A 20,365-nucleotide genomic window follows, 5' to 3' on the forward strand; every position below is an offset into this window, starting at 1 on the left:
AATGTTATGTCTGATTCTGCTAGCAGAGGCACTAAATTTCTAGACCCTCCCCTCCCAGGTATTGCTCTGGGACAGCTGGGATCTCTTCCCTTATTTGTCTTTCCGTTCCCATCTTGTAGATTTCTCTGTCATTTGTCCTCAGTAGCCAACAGTAATGCAACGCTGATCCCCTCCATTCAGAAAGAAATGTCCATGCCTGCTGAAAAGACTCATTACCTCTCAACTGGCACCATAAAGGATGGTGTCCAAGATGACACCAAGCCTGCCAATCAGATAGATCTGAAATGTTCTCCCTCCCTTCCCCACCCCAGCACTAAAAGGCCCTTGTAATATAGTTTGGATATTTTTTTTCTTGGCAAAGAAAAAACACAATGTTTATCATTGTTCTGTTTCAGATGTGTCCACAGCAGTCATCTGAGGTCCCTGGATCACTGGACCGTGGGTCTTACCCCCTTCCTCAGCTTCGCCTTGAGCCCCGTGTCCCTTTCAGACAATACCAGATGAATGACCAAGATGGGTAAGGCCTCCAGAACTGACTAACTTGCAGAGGAAAATTAATATAGGATAAGTTCCTTATCTTTTGCAAGAATCTTATGAATGAGCCTGGTGGATAAAGCTGTATGCCTGGCTTCACATAAAGCCTCAGTGTTTTGCTTCCTCTGCAGCAGGGTCAGGAAGTGTTACAAAGGCAGGAAGCTGAGCTTCTAGAAGGTGAGGGAATCCTGCACATCGTTCAAGGAGCAGAAGAACCTCAAAAGGAATCCTGTCCAATTCTAGGTCATAAGGATGGTGTCTGTGACCTATAGGCTTCAGGGAGGGGCTATTGGAGGCTCCATAATAAACAATGAGGGGAGGGGAGGGAAGATTTAAAGGGCAATAATAGTTGTTTGTAGGCTCGCTGTGTAAGCATATAACACACAATGTAGCTTAAACTGGTGCATTGTTATAAACTGAAGGCATATAGATTCCCTGCACTTTTCATCCTTCTCTTTTAACAGCAATATCTTTTTGTCTCACCATATAGAAAAGAGAATAGACCTGGGGTATCTCGCCCAGCTCGTCCAGTTCGGCAGCAAGGAGAGCGGGCTCCCCGGCCCACCATTATCAATGCAGAAAACTTGAAGGAGCTGGATGAACTTGACACTGATGCAGATGATGGTTGGGCAGGTAAAGTGCCATTATCCTCTTGCTTCAAGCAAACGGTAACCACCCAGGGAGTGAAGAGAATGAATTGCTAATCCCTCCGTCCCCAAAGACACTATTCTGGTAGCTCATTCCCATGCTCCCCCGCCCTCCACACAAAAGAGGAGAGTGTTCTATGCAATCTGGCAGCTACTAGTGGTGTAAATGATAGTACAATAGATCCTTCAGGTCCTCCCATCATGCTGTACTCAAGGAACTGGATCTGAGGATTCACAAGCTTGATAACGCCATGGAACAGAAAGGGAGAAGCTGGAGCTGATCTTCCCTTCTGGGAAGAGACTGAGTCAAAGTTTGCCCCAAATCCTGAGAGTCCCATCATCTCCGTGCATGCAGTTGAAGTCTAGCTATGTATGATCTCATGCACAGGATGCTTCATCTCAGTTTGCTTCCTCCCTGTCTGTAATGCATGCTGCCAGTCTTCTGAAATCTGCCCTGCTATGGAGATGTGTGGTCAAGACCTACGCTGCTTATTTTCAGTAGTCCTGATAATGGTACTGTGCTTGGACACTCAGTTTTTCTAAATTGCGTCTGGTTTATGCCTATAGAGCGGTGCAGCTCAAGATGCTTTTCAGTTTGTTATAGGGCCCTCTTTCTTTCCTTTGATGTATCCTTTCTTCACTCCCACCACCATAGGCATACACGATGAAGTGGATTACTCCGAGAAACTGAAGTTTAGCGAAGATGAGGAAGAGGAAGAAGCTCTTAAAGATGGAAGACAGAAATGGTAAGAGGTTTCAGAGTAGCAGCCGTGTTAGTCTGTATTTGCAAAAAGAAAAGGAGTACTTGTGGCACCTTAGAGACTAACAAATTTATCTGAGCATAAGCTCCGATGAAGTGAGCTGTAGCTCATGAAAGCTTATGCTCAAATAAATTTGTTAGTCTCTAAGGTGCCACAAGTACTCCTTTTCTTTTTTAAATGGTAAGAGGTGTCTGTCTGAGATTCCATTGATGCTGCATTCATACCTCTGGTTTCTGTTTCAATGTGTAAAAATTATCATGAGCTACTTAAAATTTGTTCTAATCATCAAGAGCAAAGGCTTAACGCCCCCCTCAACTTATGGTATAACCTCATGGATTCCACTTTTCAAAATCTACATTTGGACAGCTTTGTGGCACGTGACTGGGTCCCAGGAGACCTGTATTCTGTTCCTTGGTATGCCATTGACCAGCTTTGTGACCTTGGGCAAGTTACTTCATCTTTGTGTACCTCATTTCTTCCATCTGTAAAATGGTGGCGTTAATACTTACACATCTTTACAAAGTGTTTTGAGATCTATGGATGAAAAGCCTAATATACGTGTCAAGTATTTTTGTTGTTAGATTCTCTAGTCCTACTTTCCATTGTATTGTAGCTTGTATAACAAGCCTTCTTATGACTTGATGAATGAGTTGAAAATGTGTTTTGAGCTGATTTGGAAATGATAATATCAATGACATTTATACAACAGGAACAGCTGGGACCCCAGAAGGCAGCGACAGCTGTCCCTGAGCTCTGCAGACAGTGCAGATATTAAACACACCCTGGAAGAAGGAAAGAACTGGGGTGACCCAGTTGGTTTGTCTCGGTCCGTCCTCAAGGTGCAAGGCCCCCAGCAGTCTACAAGGAAGCTGAATGGCTGGACCCCTGCATCAGAATATCAGGTATGTTGAACTTGCACAGATTGGCTTGTGCTGACAGGACGCTTGATGTAACAAATTACTCTGCTTCCGAAACCATGTTGAATTATACCAACAGCAGTCTAGCTTGAAGTACCCATTGTGACAAAATGAAATCTGAGTAAAGCATGAGTAATTATTGAGCAGCTAATCATAACATCAGAACTGCCCGGAAGACTGGGAGAGGATATTCTTTTGAGCCTACAAACTCTGCTTCTAATCATTTGGACTGAACCAAATTTAAGACTGAACCAAATGGGATCATGGAGATACTCTCAGCTAAGAAGCTCTCTGTAGGTGGAGGGGAGGGGTTGTACCTTGTGTGGGATTAAAAAGGTCAAGCTGCATGAGGCTAGTGTTTTCAGATGATGCTCAGTGGGGTATTCCTTCCTTTGGCAGAAGCCCGCATTGGGATGTATTCTCAGACAGCAGTCGTTGGAGGATAAAGAAGAAAAAGTGCCCCTGAGACAGAAGTTTGTCCACTCTGAGATCTCAGAAGCTGTCGAGCGAGCCAGGAGGCGACGTGAGGAGGAAGAGCGACGAGCCAGAGAGGAACGCCTGGCTGCCTGTGCTGCCAAACTCAAGCAGCTGGATCAGAAATGCAAACTGGCTCAGAAAACAGGAGAGATCCAGAAACATGTGGAGAATGAAGATCTGAAACCCCCAAGTGTGGAAAAGAAGGTGGCTCAGGAGAATGGTCATACGTTCCGTAGAGGTAAGGAAATGTTACTTACTTTGCTTCATAAAAGTTGCTTTTATATTATCATAATTGACCCCTTTTAGCCAAGCAAGGATGTAACTACGTGCACTGCACGGGCAAAGAAAGTGGTTGTAGACTGCTTTGAGTCACATCACACGGGATCAATTTTTTTCTAGTTTTCTAAAGAACATTTATTTTGGGACAATAACCTAGGTCCTCCTTTAAAGGGACACAGTTGATTAAAGACTGTATTAAGAAGACAAAAAAACCTTCTACCTCAATTTTCTTATCAAAGTTACAAACAACACCTTATCTGGTTAGACAGAATTTTTACAGTCTGATTTACTTATTATGCCCTCTATTTAATTGTCTCTCAATTTAGATGAGAACAAAGTTTCAAATTCTATTTTTGTTTATATAGTCAATTTCGCTTTCAGGTTTTTATGCTTTAATACAACACTGCAATATTTAGGGTGCAAATACTGCAGGAAATGTTTAGAAAAATTGTTTGAATTTGGATGGTATGCTTTTTCAGAGCTTAATTTGAAACAAATTAATTTAAGATGAGATTTGATGCAACCAGTGACACTTAAGTAGGTCCTTAAATACACATGAAAAGCAGTGGGACTATGCTGCTTGGCTCTCGACAAGGGAATGTTGTGTATGTACCTGCGCTAAAGCAGTAATGTAGCAATCTGAAATTGCTCAGCTAGCAGACTTTTTTATTTTTTGTTTGTAATAAGTGTTGGGTCTTAGTCTCGTTTCTTTTCATTTTATTCCCACAATAAAAATAATTCTTTGAGTGCTTGTTCATGTCAATTCCAATCAGGTGTGCATGAGCCACGTGCACGACAGCTGGAAGATTTTTTCCCCTAGCAGTATCCGTAGGGTTGGCCTGGGTGCCCCCTGGAGTTGTGCCCTCATGATGCTCAATATATTACCTACCTGACCTGACCCCTTTTCAGTCCCTTCTTACTGCCTGTGACAGCTAGCTGGAACTCCCCATTGCTCCTGCCTCGGCAAGTGTGTGCTTTGCAGTATCTTGGGGGGTGTGTGTGTGTGTGTGTGTGTGTGTCTGTGTTTAGTTTAGTTTAGTTTAGTTAGTATAGATAGTTTTCTCTCATAAATTTCCTTTGGGGGTCCTTCCTCTCCTCTCCTCTCCTCTCCTCTTCTCTAAGGACCCTCAGCACCATGGCTCCATGCACAGGTCCCAGGCACCGGTATCATTCCCTGGTGCCCCATAAAAGAAAGAAGGCTGACAGAGGGTGCTCCCCGACCAGGTCTAAAGACTAGGTGGCCAGCAAGCCCACATCAGGCATCCAATCGGTGGGGCCTCCGTCAACTCCTTCCCCAGGAGGGGTCCAGTTGAGTTGGGACCCACACCACTCGCCAGTCCGCCACCACGAGGACCTACAGCTTCTCTCTACTTCAGAAGTGTTTGAGGTGGCATCAGACTTTCTGGTACTGACAGTGCCACCTTCCCCTCCAAGGCGGGAGGGGTCGCTGGCACCGGTTCCTGGCCCAATCTACTCTGTGGGCAAGCGGCGATGAGGGGAAGCCACTCCGGTCCCCCAGTTGGCATTGCTTGCCAGTGCTGAGTGGCTCCGCTCATCCTTGGTCTTCACAGTTGGAGTCCTCGGAGTCTGAAGCGGAGTCATCACGCTCCATTAGGAGCAGAAGATCCCGCTCCCACTGTGACAGACAGCTCTACGCAGCATAGTGGCCCTGACAGTGTCAGACTCCTCAGTGGCCCTTCTGGACACCCTGGGCCTGTCCCCAGACCCAAGGTTCCAGACTGGCTTAGGTGGCCTCGGTGTCCTTTGGGCTTCCCCACATGCCCTCCGCACTGCTGGAGGGGTCCCATCCGGCAGCCTCACTGATGTCGACGATCTCTGCCCTTCCACCCTCCTTCCTCGTCCGTCTCCAGTACCCTTCTCACGAGCAACTCCTCATACAGGAGGTGCAATCGCTCCTCTCGCTGTGGGCAGTGGAAGAGGTTCCTCAGGCGCAGATGGGCAAGGGCTTCTATTCCCGGTATTTCCTAATACCGAAAGCCAAAGGCAGGCTCAGGCCCATCCTAGATCTGCGAGATTTCAACAAGTTCATGAAGAAACTCAAGTTCCGCATGGTCTCCTTGGCCTCCATCATCCCTTCCTTGGATCCAGGGGACTGGTATGCCGCCCTCGACTTGAAGGATATGTACTTTATAAAGCAATCACACAGTCCCACAGAAAATACCTTAGGTTTGTGGTGGACAACAACCACTTCCAGTTCACAGTCCTCCCGTTTGGCCTGTCAGCGGTGCCTTGAGTATTTACCAAATGCATGGCAGTTGTGGCCGCATTTCTTTGCAGGCGCCGGGTACAGGTGTTCCTTTACCTCGACAACTGGCTGATAAAGGGCTGCTCCAGGGCTCTCCTATACGCATTCCCGCCTACCCTTTTTTGTTCACAAGGTGCTCCTCAAGATATGGAGGGATCGAGTGGTGGTAATATTGATAGCCCCAGCCTGGCCCCAGCAACATTGGTACACATTGCTCCTGGACATGTCTGTGGAAGCCCCAGTCACTTTGCCGCTCTTTCTGGACTTGATAATTTAGGATTACGGCTGTCTCCAGCACCCAAACCTCAAGTCGTTGCACCTCACAGCGTGGAAGCTCCGTGGCTAAACCTGGTGGAGCTTTCCTGCTCGGACCCTGTTAGACAAGGCCTCCTTGGCAGTAGGAAACCCTTCACCAGAGCTACTTATCTTGTCAAGTTGAAGAGATTCTCAATCTGGTTAGCACAGTATAATTTGTCCTTGCCTCTGTTCCCCTCAAGTCGGACTATCTTCTCCATCTCAAGAAGCAGGGACTGTCCATGTCATCAATAAGGGTTCACTTGGCTGCCATTTCTGCCTTCCATCCAGGTGCAGAGGGCCTGTCGGTCTTCGCCAACCCTATGGTCAGCCGTTTCCTCAAAGGTCTCAACAGGCTATATCTGCTAGTTTGACAGCCAGTCCTGGCCTGGGACCTCAACCTGGTCCTTTCTAGACTCAGGAGACCGCCCTTTGAACTGTGACATGCTCCCTGCTCTCCCTCTCGTACAAGGTGCTGTTTCTGGTAGCGATAACCTCAGCCAGGAGGGTGTCTAAGCTCAGGGCTCTAACATCCGAGCCTCCTAACATAGTGTTCTATAAGGACAAGGTTCAGCTCAGGCCCCACCTGGCTTTCCTCCTGAAGTTTGTCTCCCATTTCCACATGAACCAGGACATCTTCCTCCTGGTGTTCTATCCGAAGCCACACTCAAGCGGCAGGGAGCAGAGGCTTCACACGTTGGATGTCTGCAGAACCGTTCTGAAAGTCCATCCTACTTTTTGTGGCTGTGGCAGACAGAATGAAAGGTCTTCCTGTCTCTTCTCAGCGGATTTCCTCGTGGATCACGTCCTGCATCCAAGAGTGTTACAAACTGGCAGAGGTGCCTGTCCCTCTGCTCATTGCGCACTCCACCAGGGCACGGGCTTCTTCAGCGGCGTTTCTGGTACAGATTCCCACCCAGGAAATATGCAGAGCAGCGATGTGGTCCTCCCATACACACTTTCATCGCACATTATGCGATTACCCAGCAGGCCAGAGATGACGTGGCCTTTAGTAGAGCAGTGCTCCAATCCGTGAACAACTCCGACCCCGCCTCAGTAACTTAGGCTTGGGAGTCACCTGATTGGAATTGACATGAGCAAGCACTCGAAGAAGAAAAAACCGTTACTCACCTTCTCGTAACTGTTGTTCTTCGAGATGTGGTGGTCATGTCCATTCCAATACCGCCCTGCTGTGGGAGTAGCCAGCAAGAAGGAACTGAAGGGGGTCGGCTCGGCAGGGCACTATATTGAGCTCCATGAGGGTTGCGACTCCTGGGGGCGCCCAGGCCGACCCTACAGATACTGCTAGGGGAAAAGTCTTCCAGCTGTTGTGCATGCAGCGCATGCGGACCTGCTTGGAATGGACATAAACAACACATCTCGAAGAACAACAGTTACGAGAAGATGAGTAACCACTTTTTTCTTGCGTTAATTTAGGACCCAGTCCTGAAATCACTTAAGTGCATCAGTAACTTGAGAATAGGGTCATTGAGTTCAATGCATGTGTAGGATTGAGGCCTTAGCATGTACGCTTTTTGGGGCAGTGTTTATCACTTGCTATGTGTATGTGCAGTGGGGTTCTGTTGTGACGGGGGCCTCTGGTTGCTAGTGTAACTTAAATAATGATGAAGGGGTTATAATCTCCTGCATAAAAATTAATGCATTGAGTAGGGGATCTTGACTCCCAGCTTCAGCATTGACTCCTCATTTAGTTAATGTGGAAAGGCCAATTGGATGATTAGTGGCAGTGTCCTGTGCATCTTGCAGGAGATCTGTGCTCGAGAGTTCTGCCTCTTGCTCCACCAAGGGTTAAAAAGTTCTAAAAAAGTGTATTTGAATCATAAGGGCAGAGGGCAAGTGCCTTGTCAGTAAAATGACCCTTGTGGCCAATGTAAGGCGTGGCATTGGGCTCAAAATGGATTATTGTTCATTCCTCCTTGGTCAGAAGGATGATGTAGCATTGGAAGGTCTCGGTAGGATGGATGTCTGGGCAGAGCAAAGAAAATGGAATGATCTTTAGGGCAGTCTAAGGAAGATAGCAGCTGAAATACTGTACATATGGTAGAGCATAATAGTGAGAGTGGAATGGCGAGTTCAACTGTGTAATACAATCACAAGCCATATCACTGGTTTCAGAGTAGCAGCCGTGTTAGTCTGTATTCGCAAAAAGAAAAGGAGTACTTGTGGCACCTTAGAGACTAACAAATTTATTAGAGCATAAGCTTTCATGAAGTGAGCTGTAGCTCACGAAAGCTTATGCTCTAATAAATTTGTTAGTCTCTAAGGTGCCACAAGTACTCCTTTTCTTTTTAAGGTATGTGCAGTGTTCTCACAGGTAGCCTAAGCTAGCTGCTTTATAATGTGGGCTATTCTTGTGGGCAGCAGAACTGAAGCCTATCTTGTTTTCATCCCCCCCAGCTACTTCTGAATTTCATGCACAGGATGTCTCTGTTGGTTATCTAGAAGAGGAAACCACAGCCACAACAGTAGCTGCCCAAAACAGCAGTGAGGAGGAGATTAGAGAAGTCACATCCCCAGCACAAGAGTTCAACAAATACCAGAAATCACTTCCTCCAAGATTCCAGAGGCAGCAGCAGCAACAGGTAAGAGGTCTGAGAGCTTCTCCTCCCCCCCCCCCACCACCACACTTATACATTCCTCTCTTCACTGCACACCCTCATCAAATATTGTTGTTTGTTTGGGGCCAAATCTTATGCTCTGTACCAAGTAATCAGGCTTTGTGGTAGGGAGGTCCAAGGGCCGGAAACAGGCATCTTCCTCCTAGCTCTGCTCTGCAGCATACTTGGGACACAAGAATTCCTTCCGGAGCTGTACTTGGAGACGTAGACTTTCTGTGTAGACTGCACACATCTTTCATGCATTTGTTTGTAGCTTCTGAGATTATAAGGCTAGAAGAGACCATTGTGATCATCTAGTTCTAGTATGACATCCTGCAGTCCATGGGACTTTTCCTGATTAGTCTTAATGTAAAATTACCAATGATGGAGAATCCATCACAACCCTTGGAAAATTGTTCCAGTGGTTAATTACCCACACTGTTTAAAAATAAATAAATTGAGCCTTATTTCTAGTTGAATGAGCCTAGTTTCAACTTCCAGCCATTGGATATTTTAGACCTTTATCTGCTAGATTGAAGAGCCCATTATTATCAAATTTTTGTTCCTCATGTAGGTACTACAATCTGTGATCAAGTCACCCTGTAACTTTCTCTTTGTTAAACTAAACAGGTCATTACGAAACCTAAACCTAATTTCCCCCATAATAATTTCCCCCTACTGTTACTCGCACCTTCTTGTCAACTGTTTGAAATGGGCCGCTCTCATTACCACCACAAAAGTTATTTTTCCTCCCTCGTATCCTGCTGTTAATTGAATTGTCTCTTTAGACTGACCACACGCTTGGTAAGGCAACTCCCATCTTTTCATGTATTTATACCTGCTCCTGTATTTTCCACTCCATGCATCTGATGAAGTGGGTTCTAGCCCACGAAAGCTTATGCCCAAATAAATGTGTTAGTCTCTAATGTGCCACAAGGACTCCTCGTTGTTTTTGCTGATACAGACTAACACAGCTACCACTCTGAAACCTAAATAAAATGAGCTCCTTGAGCCTTTCACTGTAAGACGTTTTCCAGTCCTACATCTACAGGCTTCTGTGATTGGGGAAGCAATGGGTGGTAGAGCAGGATTTGCCCTTTTGTCTCTGCCATTCATTTTAAAGAATAGTACTATACAGTGATGTGTGAAGTGTTGGCTTGTATGCTAAATTTGTCTTGTTACCTCCTGGCAGTATTAATTTTGGGTAATGTAGTTTTTAAAACGGAGCTCTGGGTTGTAACATTATTGCCAGGATCATCTGAATCAAATACACAGGGGTGGGTTCCTCTTCCCATGGCCAAAATTAAAGGTGCAGCAGTGGGGTCGTCTTGTATCCATGCAGAGCTGCCATTGTGGGCCTGATCCAGCATGGTGCTTTTCACCCTTGGCTTCCATTGCCTTCAGTGGGATTAAAGTGTGTTTAGCACTTTTCTGGATCAGGCCTTTTGTGAACATCTCCCCTAACTCTCACTAACCAAGATGTATGTCAGAGATATCTCCGCTCCCTAGGGAATGGGTGGGTGCTAACAGGCCCAGGAATGTATGGAAAGGTAAATAAAGGAGGCTGCGGGGGGGCAGACCCTTGTGCAATAGGTTTATTTTCTTAGTAGACTTGGACTCTAATATGCAGTACATCTACCGAAAGTCCCTCGCTCTGTACCCTTGTTCTGGAGGGTGTGGTCAGCTGTCTGCCTACTAGAAGAGCCCACTGTTGCATCTTTGGATGGCAGGTGATTATGCCCTGCCTCAAATGGGTTTCAGGGGTGTGAAACTGGAATGTGTCTCAGTCCACCTCCTCCCTATTCTGTGTAAAGATGGTGTTTTCAGCTTGCCTGCTACCTGCCTTCTATTACTCCACCCTCATCCCTTTTGTCCTGTATTGGCTCCTTCAGTGAATCTTATTTGTTTGAATTTTAAGTGTGTCGTTGGTTTTAAGTTTTTATTTCATTACAGAATGTTCATCAGTGCCATGCCTAGCCTGGATTGCTCTATAACTATGATTTCCCCACTTCTCCTTTATAGCTGTTGCTAGCCGCTTCTGTGTGAGCAGCACTACAAGAATGCATCCCGGCTTAGTATGATTAGGTGTTCGTTGTAATCCTTCTCAGAGTAGCCATTTGTGCATCAGTCTCATGGGGAGCATGTTAGTCTCTAAGGTGCCACAAGTACTCCTTTTCTTTTTGCGAATACAGACTAACACGGCTGCTACTCTGAAAAAAGGGTTTATTATATCTGGGCTTGGAAGGATTATATTTTTTATTGGTAAATGTCGGTAAAAATTGATTTCATCATACACAAACACACAACATACACACAAACTGGCAAGAAAATATACGATATGTGAAATTTACAGATAGGAAGGGTAAGAAAAATGACTGAGAACCAGTTTAAGGATGTTTTAACGTTATGTTGACAATTTGTGTTTTAACGGTTATAAAGCTTTTAACTTTTTGAATCTCATTATCTGCTGTCATTCAATAATTGTCTGATGCCCTCATAATTTCTTGTGACTATGCAAATTTAATTCGATAAAAATTGAAAAAATGCTTATCAACACTGATGTTTTTCCATCAAAATTATTAAAAAATAAAAATTGAATTCTGCCAAGCCTAATTATATCACTAAATTAATATATTCCTGATGTTTAGCTTGGGATTTTAATAATTACTCTTCAGTGCCATGTTACCCCATAATTATTATTGTGGTTGATAGGTATTTTGGAGACTCAAAAGATTCAGCACTAACGGTTGCTACAGTTACTTTATATAAAATGGAGGCTGTCAAGCTCAAAATCCAATATTTCTAAATGTCCTCCTTGTCATACCAATAACATCTTGAATTATTACCACTGGAAGAATATTTTTGTAAAAGTCTTGCTTTATTTTTCAACTTTTGTGTGGCTAGTACAAATAGGTTAGTTTCACTTATGGTTCTCATCTCTTCGTACTGTTTGCTGTTCCATTAGGGATGTTGTAGTCAAAAATGATAATACAACCTGCTGCCATAAACTTTATTTTGTTAATTTTTTTTTTCTTTTCAAGATTCCAGTGCAGTAGATAAATGTAAAGCTAAGAATAGTCATCTTTCCTGTTTGGTTATGTCCGCACTAAGGCGGGAAGAAAGCAGCTTTTAAACCTCAACCAGCTTCTCCTGCAAACACTTAATGCTGGGTGTAGTACTTTGCTTACCTCCAGTAGGTGGTCCTCATAGAAGTCAGATGTCAGCGTTATTCCTGGTAGGAATCGTTCACAGCATTGACGCACTTTTCAACCCCTAACCCCTACCAACAGCAATAACAAAAGAAATTAATACAATCTTAAAATTCGTACCCCAAGAAGAGGTTTTTATTTTGTGAAAAGGGAGACGTGCCAGTGGTTCCTTGAAGTTCACTGGGCACTTCACTGTTGCTATTGATTTTACATGGAAGGTGCTCAAATACTACTACTATTTATTATTTGTATTACTGGACCCCATTGTACTAGGTTCTGTACGAACCACAGAACACAAAGACGGTCCCTGTCCCAGAGGGCTTACGGACTAAGTATAAGACGAGACAACAGATGGATACAGTACAATGGTGATGGACAGCAATATAAAGCCCTACAGGCTTGTCTTCACTGCAGATTTGGCTCAGGTTATCTACACTTGGGCTAGCCTAACTTAAGTGAGAGTAACCACACCTCAAAACAGCAACACAGAGTGATCAGATATGCAGCAAAGAGTAGCTGCATCCCCCCCTGTGTTCCTAGCTCAAGCACTCAAGCTTCCACCTGTACCTCCTGACAGACTAGCTAGCTTGAGTATAGAGCATCACTTAACTCTAGCTGGAGATTCTTGTTTGCGGATGGGAGTCAGGTTAGGAGCAGCACTTCAAATGAACACATTAGTGAAGACAAGACCAAAGATGGATGGAAATATTTTCAAGATTAAGTCCTTAGGGGGGTAATATTCATATGGAAAATCACCACAATAACTGCTCAAATTTACTTATATATAGCTGTTAAAATGCCAACACCTATTTTATTTGTTGTTTAAAGTATTCTGTCTTTTCTGTTTGTATGTGGTTCAGTACAACCTTAATCAGGGCCTAACTCCTGGGTCTAAACTATTTGGCTGGCCTCCTTTTTGAATTATAAAAACAATATGAAGAATGAGACCAGAGTTCAAAGGGTATTTAGGCACAGTCATGTTAAAAACAGGGCCATGACTATGTAGGTTCCCAGACCATTCCATTCCCTAGCTATATGGAAGTCACAGCGGCTACTGCAGCCTTGCTTTGCTTCATGGACTGGAAGAAGAGGATTCATTCCTTCTGCAGAGTCTCCCAATACAGAGCTCATGCTGTGAGCTGTAATGAGAAGCTGACTCCATTGCAGCGACACTAAGTACCTTTCCCAGATCTGAAGACCAGTTCTGTGTAACTCAAAATCTTCTCTCTTTCGCTAACAGAGGTTGGTCCGATAAAAGATATTACCTCACCCAGCTTATCTCTCTCTTGCAGTGTGACAGATTTGAATGGTGAGCAAGGGATTCCCTATTGCTATGGTGTTGTGTCAGAGTCAGAACTTTAGGGCTTTGTGACTTGTTTCTTTCACATCTGGTTGTTTCCATGGAGGAAATAGAATGCTCTGGCTAGCCTGGAAGGTTGCATCTCTGTCATTTAGACAAAATTTCCAAATTACTTTTGTCTTTATAGTGGATAATTCAGTCGTATGCATAGCACATATGGTGTTAGTTGTGGCTAGTGAAGTACAGTGTGAATCCCACAGAATGGCTAAATGCGGCTGCTGAAATGGCCTACATGTAAGGTTGGTGCAGTGGCTTAGCTTCTAGGGGAAATAAGTTCTCTCTTTTCAAATGTAACTCTTTGATGCAGCCTGATTTTATTGCAGCTATGGGATGGGTCACCTCATCCATTATCCTGACTCGGGTTGCTTGGTACTGCTCATTTAGTTTAGAACAAATGAACTGAAGTCTTCAGTGCCTTTGTTATCAGGGAGTCTGTTTAAGTGAAATGTTAGACTCCCTTTGATGTTCTTCTTGTTGATGATTTGAGTAGCAAGAAGCAAAGATTCCCAAGATTGTAGTGTTTAGTATCTTTTAAAGGCCTGGAATTGAGAGCACATTGTAGAAAAACAACTTACTTAGCTGGCATCCATGTTCCTGATGCTTATTATTAAAGAGATTTATCTTTTTAAATACATGTTGCTTTTTTTGTTGTCCCTCCCAGCCTCTCTCCTCCTAATGCTGGATCCTGCAAGGAAGTTGTAATCTTGCTCTGGGATACTAAGCTATAGTGGAAACTCTTATACTGTGACAATCACTCCATGATTATTTCAATGAGGGGTTCAGTGAGAGAAGAAGGGAGTTGACCTTTTAATAAACATTTGCAGTGTCTGGTAAACTTTGTAAATATAGTTTTTGTTTTTGTTTTTAAATTGAGTCAAGTTTGACGAATAAATATAACTTGCTTTAATTGGTTTTGTTACATTTTGAAGGTTTTTCCCAGAATATAAAATTCCTTCTGTGTGTAGTTTCTACCTGGACTTTTGGCTAAGGTCGTATGTCAAATCAGATAAATATCTGTTATGTTCCTTTATCAAGGGATTTTATCCTGCCCTGTCAGGGTAATAGAATGGGATGACCTCATGGTTGCTTCATCTCTCAGAATAATACATACATTAAAAGATTTTAATGTTCTCTTAACTGAATTTATTTCCCTTTTAATGTAATCTCTCTGGTTAATAAGTTTTAGTATTAATAGTATTTCTATATGCACTAAATATCAAGTGATCAAATTTCCTCCAGTGAGAAGCAGCATCTACAGTATTTGAAATAGATTAATAAATTATGTTTGAGAGGAAAATGCTGTTAAATGTTAAAATGTTAAAAATCTCCTGTGTCTCCGATGTGTTGCTGTGAAATGTAATGCTCTGACCTAACAGCACCAGGAATACTTGTGAGAAGAAGAGAGCAATTCAGTGTGAGCTGATATGTGCATCTAAAGAAACACAGGCTGCTCCCTATCAAACCTGGTAGTGAACTGCCCACATCTGTCGTTGGTCCTACCCAAGGCGGAAAGATGCTACGTTCTTTGGTTCTTTTGAGTTTACGATGCAAGCTTGTGTGCAAGCTGGCCTAGACCAAAGAAAATGCACTCATGATTCATGGCCTGCGATATACAAATGCTTGAGGTCAGTGCTAACCTGTCTCATTTTTCTGCCTACCCAGGAACAGCTGTATAAGATGCAGCACTGGCAGCAACAGCAGGTCTATCCTCCACCATCCCATTCCCATCCTCAGCGTACGTTCTACCCGCCACACCCTCAGATGCTTGGCTTTGATCCTCGCTGGATGATGATGCCGTCTTACATGGACCCTCGTATGGCTCAGGGCCGCACCCCTGTGGATTTTTACCCTTCGGCCCTTCATCCTTCGGGTAAAGTTGTTGGGTTTTGTGTGTTTTTTCTGTGCTTTCTTACTCTCTGATGCTATCCTGACTCAGTGTCTGGACCATATCTGTGGCCTTTTTCCTAGAACTTGGATTCATGAGACTGAGAGTTGATGGGACCTTTACATTCAGTAACCTGGAAGAATTAATTGCAAAGAGCAAGTTACATTCTTTTGGGTTCTGACTAGTCCCCAGGTGTATAATGCCTTGAGGACTGATCACTTTCCTAAGGTTTCAGGCCACTAAGGAGCGCTGTGCCAGACAAGAGGGTGGGTTTTTGGCTACCGATACGCAGGTTAGGACCCTTGGAGAGGGTGGAGCTATCCCAATTTGCTTTGCCTTCCTGAAATCCCATCTTCTGCATTACCAACCTTACCTTGGCCCAGACTTCTCATCCTTGCTTTCTGTTGTCGACCCTCTCCATGGATTGGGAAGAATCAAAAGGGAGGTAGGGGACTGATGACCAGGCAGCACTAGGATGTGTACTTTGGAGTTTGGGGTAGGATAGGGAATGGCTAAGAATACCCTTCCATGTAGTCATTTCATAGCAGGAAGAGACCCCCCGTGCAGGAATGGAGGGGAAGGGTCTGGTGTGGTAGAGAAGGAAAGGAAAGAGTGGGCTGGAGATGTTTTACTCACAAAATCTTATTAGATCTCCTAAAGAAAGGTAGGACAAGCCAAAAAATCCTGCCTCAGGTTATATGCTCCTAGCACTTGTTAATCCTGTATTTAATCTGCCAGAGATGGGCATGTAAACAGTAGGATGAGTAAACCAGTGCCTTATGTTTGTGGTTATTTTGTATTTCTTATCCCCTCTTTCCGCTCTTTGCTCCCAAGCCAGTGAAGTTCTGTATTGCTACGCTTAGGTTTGGCTATGAAAGCCGCTCTAAATAGCAGCCCTAAGGATCCTTGCTTCCCTTTCATTCTGAGTTGCTTTCCTCTTGATCTCAGTTTTCCTTTTTAAAAGAAGGTTGCCATGGGTGCATTCATCTACCATCCAGGAGGGAGGGGGAGATAACCTGCCCTAAGGCTGTAAAATTCTGCTTGGCTGTACGCCTCTAGTGTTACGGTTTGAATTCTTTCTTCTGTTCAGGAATCATGAAGCCCATGCTTCAGCAGGACTCCATCAATGGGAGCGGCTGTAGGTCTGAAGAGCAGAACTGCCAGCCATTGGTGCAGCAGGAAAGGAAAGCTGCCTCAATGGACCCTGCCTCAGTGTGGGGCCAGGAAAGCTACGCATCCCTGCAGAACAAAGGATACCCATTACTACATCAAAAACAGACTGAGAACATGAGCGTGGAGGGACTGCATACCAGGTGAGGGCAAAACCGTGCCATTCTGCCATGCATACTGTGCTGGAAGCTCCTCTTCCCTTGAAGAGTGGGTTTGGGGTCTACCCATAAGACTTCTTCAAAGAGCAGGAGAAGGTATTTTTGGTTATCTGTGTTCCCTTGAGTGCTGGTACTGTGTAATGATAGACTAAAACACCATTGAGTTCTTGCATATAAGAAGATTACATCCAGTATGTGTAATCAAAACTTTATAACTTTAAAAACTAAAGAGATGCTAACTGATTCTCATTGGACCTTACCTTTCTGTCCTGAGGCTTTTCAGGAGCTGCCTCAGTGGGGAGAGACAGTTTTTGCTAATGTAGACAGCTGTCAAAAATTCTGGCTAACTCATGGGTGTCTCTCACTTTTATTTTATTTCATTTTTTAATCAGTGGTCCTTACCACTCTGATGACTCTGAATCAAGCTGCTAATTTTGAAATCACTACAAAGATTGGAGGCTGAATCGACATTCAGTTCCCTTGTTTTTATTTTCTGTGCAGAAACCACTTACTTTTGTTCATCAGCTCTGTCTGACCGGGTATTGCAGACTGAGGCCATGGCAGATCCATAAATCCAGCAGTCAAGTATTTTACAGGCTTGATCTGTCATGATTTAAAGTAGAAAACTAAACTGCACTTACTTCTTTATTTTTACTGTGTTCAGCCTGGGGACCTGGAGCTGTGCTTCAGTCTCATTGACTGACTGACTGACTTTGTTCTGGTTCCTTTTCAGGAGTGACAGCTCTTACTCTGCCTCATCTGGAAGGTCAGAGGGCATAAATGCCCAGCGAGATCTCTTTGAGGAGAGAGGGGATGAGCACTCAAACACTTTTGACAAGAAGGCCCAAGCTGACTTTGAGAGCAGTATATCTTCTCAAAGAATAGGCCAGGATCTTTTGTTTCAGCACCAGGAGGCCGTGCAGGATGCATGCGTTTCTGGCGCCCATCATGCAAGCTTGCGGTGTTCTCCCCTGGAGTCTGACTTTATACAAGCCGATAAAAAATCTGAGTATAATGGTTGGGACATCAACCACCATCCGAAATCCTTGGAGGCTGCAGCAGAGGTGGATGAAGAAGTGCCCAGGGACGAGCAGTCATTTAGTGCTGACCCATGGAAGAAAGAAGGTGCTGCCAGCAAGCAACCTGCTGAAGAGACGGATTGGGCTCCTGAGAACAGAAACACCAACAGTCAGCTCCAGGAGCAAATGGGGAGGACCCGGAGATCTGGCCTAATTAAAAAACCAGTCCTGAAAGCCCTCAAGGTTGAGGAGAAGGAGAAAGAGCAGGAGAAGATTAAACTAGAAGGAGAAGAGATCTCCCACCCGGCAAAAGAGAAAGCACCTGTCTATAAGGTGGAGAATGATTCAGAAGATTCATCAACCTTGCTAAACTCCACTCATTACCTGCTGGACGAAAAGGGTTCTTCCCAAGCCAGCTTCTTCCAAGATGCTGAGAAATCTCAGGAGGAAGAGGAGGAGGAGGAGGAGACTGAAAGGGCGTGGGAGAATAAGCTTTCCAGAGAGTCTAATGACCTCCCTCCCACAAAAAGAAACAACTGGATCTTTATCGATGAGGAGCAAGCCTTTGGTGGGAGAGGCCAAGGCCGAGGGAGAGGCCGAGGCTTTAGAGAGTTCACTTTCAGAGGCCGTGGCATGGCCGTTGGTGGCAGGGGCGTCTATAACAACCAAAGAAGCAGCAGAGGGCGGGGTCTGCGGGAGTTCAGTCAGCCGGAAGACTTCCCAAGGGGCAAGCCCAGGCGTAGGATTGCTAGCGAGACGCATAGTGAAGGGTCTGAGTACGAGGAGCTCCCCAAGCGACGCCGGCAGAGGGGTTCTGAAAACAGCAATGAGAGCCCTCTCCTAGAGAGGGAGGAGAGCGACCTGAAGAAGGGAGACGTCAAAGATTCTTGGAGGTCCAATAAAATCTACTCTGATGATCACAGCAGCCTTGATGCCAAGGTGAGGGCCCCGAGAGTCTTTGGGAAGTCGCTGCCCCCACGACTGAGCAACTCTGGGTATGGGCGAAGAGGCTTCATGGCAAAGGAGCCTTCCCAGTGGCAGGGCAGAAGTGGGGGAACCACATGGCAGGAGTACAGCCACTGCCCTTCATCAGACACTTTTGGGATCAGGCGACAGTCTGACAGGGACTATGTCCAAGATTCTTACAAGCACGTGGACTCCTTCACTGGCAGGGGTTTTGAGGAGAATCACATTGACAACCGAAGGCCCTTGTTCCAGGAGGATTACGCTGCAGATCAAGAGAACATAGAAAACAGGCCATTCAGGAGGCGGCGTCCCCCTCGTCAAGACAAGCCCCCCCGATTCAGGCGCCTGAGACAAGAGAGAGAATCTGTCGGCCAGTGGAACCCTGAGGAAGGTGGAACCAGCCTGTTGCCCAGCCAATGGCCCGGGAGACCCAAGCTGACCACGGTGGAGAAGAATGGTGTCTCTGGCCAGAGGTCTCCTGAGCTGTCCTATCAGAACTCGTCAGATCATGCCAATGAGGAGTGGGAGACAGCGTCCGAAAGCAGTGACTTCAGTGAGAGGCGGGAGAGGCGTGATGGTGTTTTGGAGAGTGAAGCGCAGCTGGATGGCAGCCTTGCCAGTGGCAGCTTGGGAGAGAAGAGAGAGTTGGCAAAGAGGAGTTTCTCAAGCCAGAGGCCCCTAGTGGACAGACAGAGCCGTAAGGCTGAACCAGCAGGGTTTGGGGAGCAATTGGTAAGGGCCGGTGGAGGAGCTTCTTCACGGTTTGAGAGCCAGCAGAATGGGATGCCTATGAAAAGCAAAAGGTAACTCAAAGTCTGACATTCAACACATGCTCTGTGCATGCGTGTCATGCAAATATCCTTGTGGCAAACTGGACTTGCAGGCAGGAAGGGGTTGACTCATGCAGAGAAGTTGGCTGTGCTTCCTTTCATCACACACAGATGACTTTTAGCACCGGTTATCCATCTGTGTGGTGGTCATTGGCTTCACAAACATGTTTATACATTTGAGCCTGCTTTACCTTTGATGCTTTTGCTAGAACACTACTTGTGGTGGGAGTTCAAGCTTGTCTTTGTTTTAGAAGAGTGGTTGGTAATGGCTGGTGCTGCCTGAGCTACCACCCTTCTTTAACCTCTTTAAATCCTATAATGCAATGGCAGATCACGCTTGTGCATCCCATCAGTTCAAGTGCTAGAGGGTTAACAGAGACATCTTGGTCACAGACTCCAAATTCTCCGCCCCTCCTCCAGTGAATCCCAGCTGGGGTATGGCCTGGCAGTGGTGGAAAGTTTGGAAGGCTTGTTTCCTCTGGAATAACCTGATGGGAATGCAGAGGTGAAATGTCATTTATTTAAGTAGATTTCTCTACTTCAAAGCTTTTCTTGATGCACTGCAGTAGCTGTGGCTTGTGCACAGTGTGGGGAGTTCCCGGGTCTAGCCATGGTTGAATAGACTTTTTCAAAACCATTGTTGCTGCTTGGTGATGAATGGAAGGCAGCACTCCTTTCAGAGAAACGAGTGTTGCACGTTATGGACCCGCTGGTAAGAATACTCCCGTGAATACTTACTTGGGTTTAAACCAAACTCTGCTGGGGATTAGGAGGTTCCTTGCACCTTCCTCTGAAACATCTGGTGGTGGCCATTGTTGGAGACAGGATACTGGACCAGGTAGACCTCCAGACTGGCAATTCCTATGTGATCTCTTTTTTCTTAGCAATAGCTTTTTGTAAATACAGGCCTCCTGAAGATTGAACAGATGCATTGTATTGGAATTAAAGCTTTGAAGTAGACCAGCGGTTCTCAAA

The 20,365-nt window shown here is 45.2% G+C and overlaps 1 protein-coding gene across 8 annotated transcripts in view; it reads left to right on the plus strand.

Annotated features, from left to right (window-relative positions):
* Positions 1-20,365, plus strand: part of PRRC2B (proline rich coiled-coil 2B) — a 69,151-nt gene that overhangs the window by 26,361 nt on the left and 22,425 nt on the right. For 7 of the 8 annotated variants that reach the window (XM_038374450.2, XM_043499060.1, XM_043499061.1 and 4 more), the window contains exons 8-16: positions 396-517; positions 1,025-1,167; positions 1,837-1,927; positions 2,652-2,844; positions 3,259-3,574; positions 8,594-8,778; positions 15,025-15,232; positions 16,338-16,560; positions 17,309-19,363. In XM_038374450.2, the coding sequence (XP_038230378.1) occupies positions 396-517; positions 1,025-1,167; positions 1,837-1,927; positions 2,652-2,844; positions 3,259-3,574; positions 8,594-8,778; positions 15,025-15,232; positions 16,338-16,560; positions 17,309-19,363 (3,536 nt within the window). The remainder of the gene's footprint in view (positions 1-395; positions 518-1,024; positions 1,168-1,836; positions 1,928-2,651; positions 2,845-3,258; positions 3,575-8,593; positions 8,779-15,024; positions 15,233-16,337; positions 16,561-17,308; positions 19,364-20,365) is intronic. The other variant, XM_043499063.1, reaches the window with a different exon arrangement.

This window comes from Dermochelys coriacea, chromosome 16 (assembly GCF_009764565.3).
Source record: "Dermochelys coriacea isolate rDerCor1 chromosome 16, rDerCor1.pri.v4, whole genome shotgun sequence".
In the NCBI taxonomy this organism is placed as follows: Eukaryota; Metazoa; Chordata; order Testudines; family Dermochelyidae; genus Dermochelys; species Dermochelys coriacea.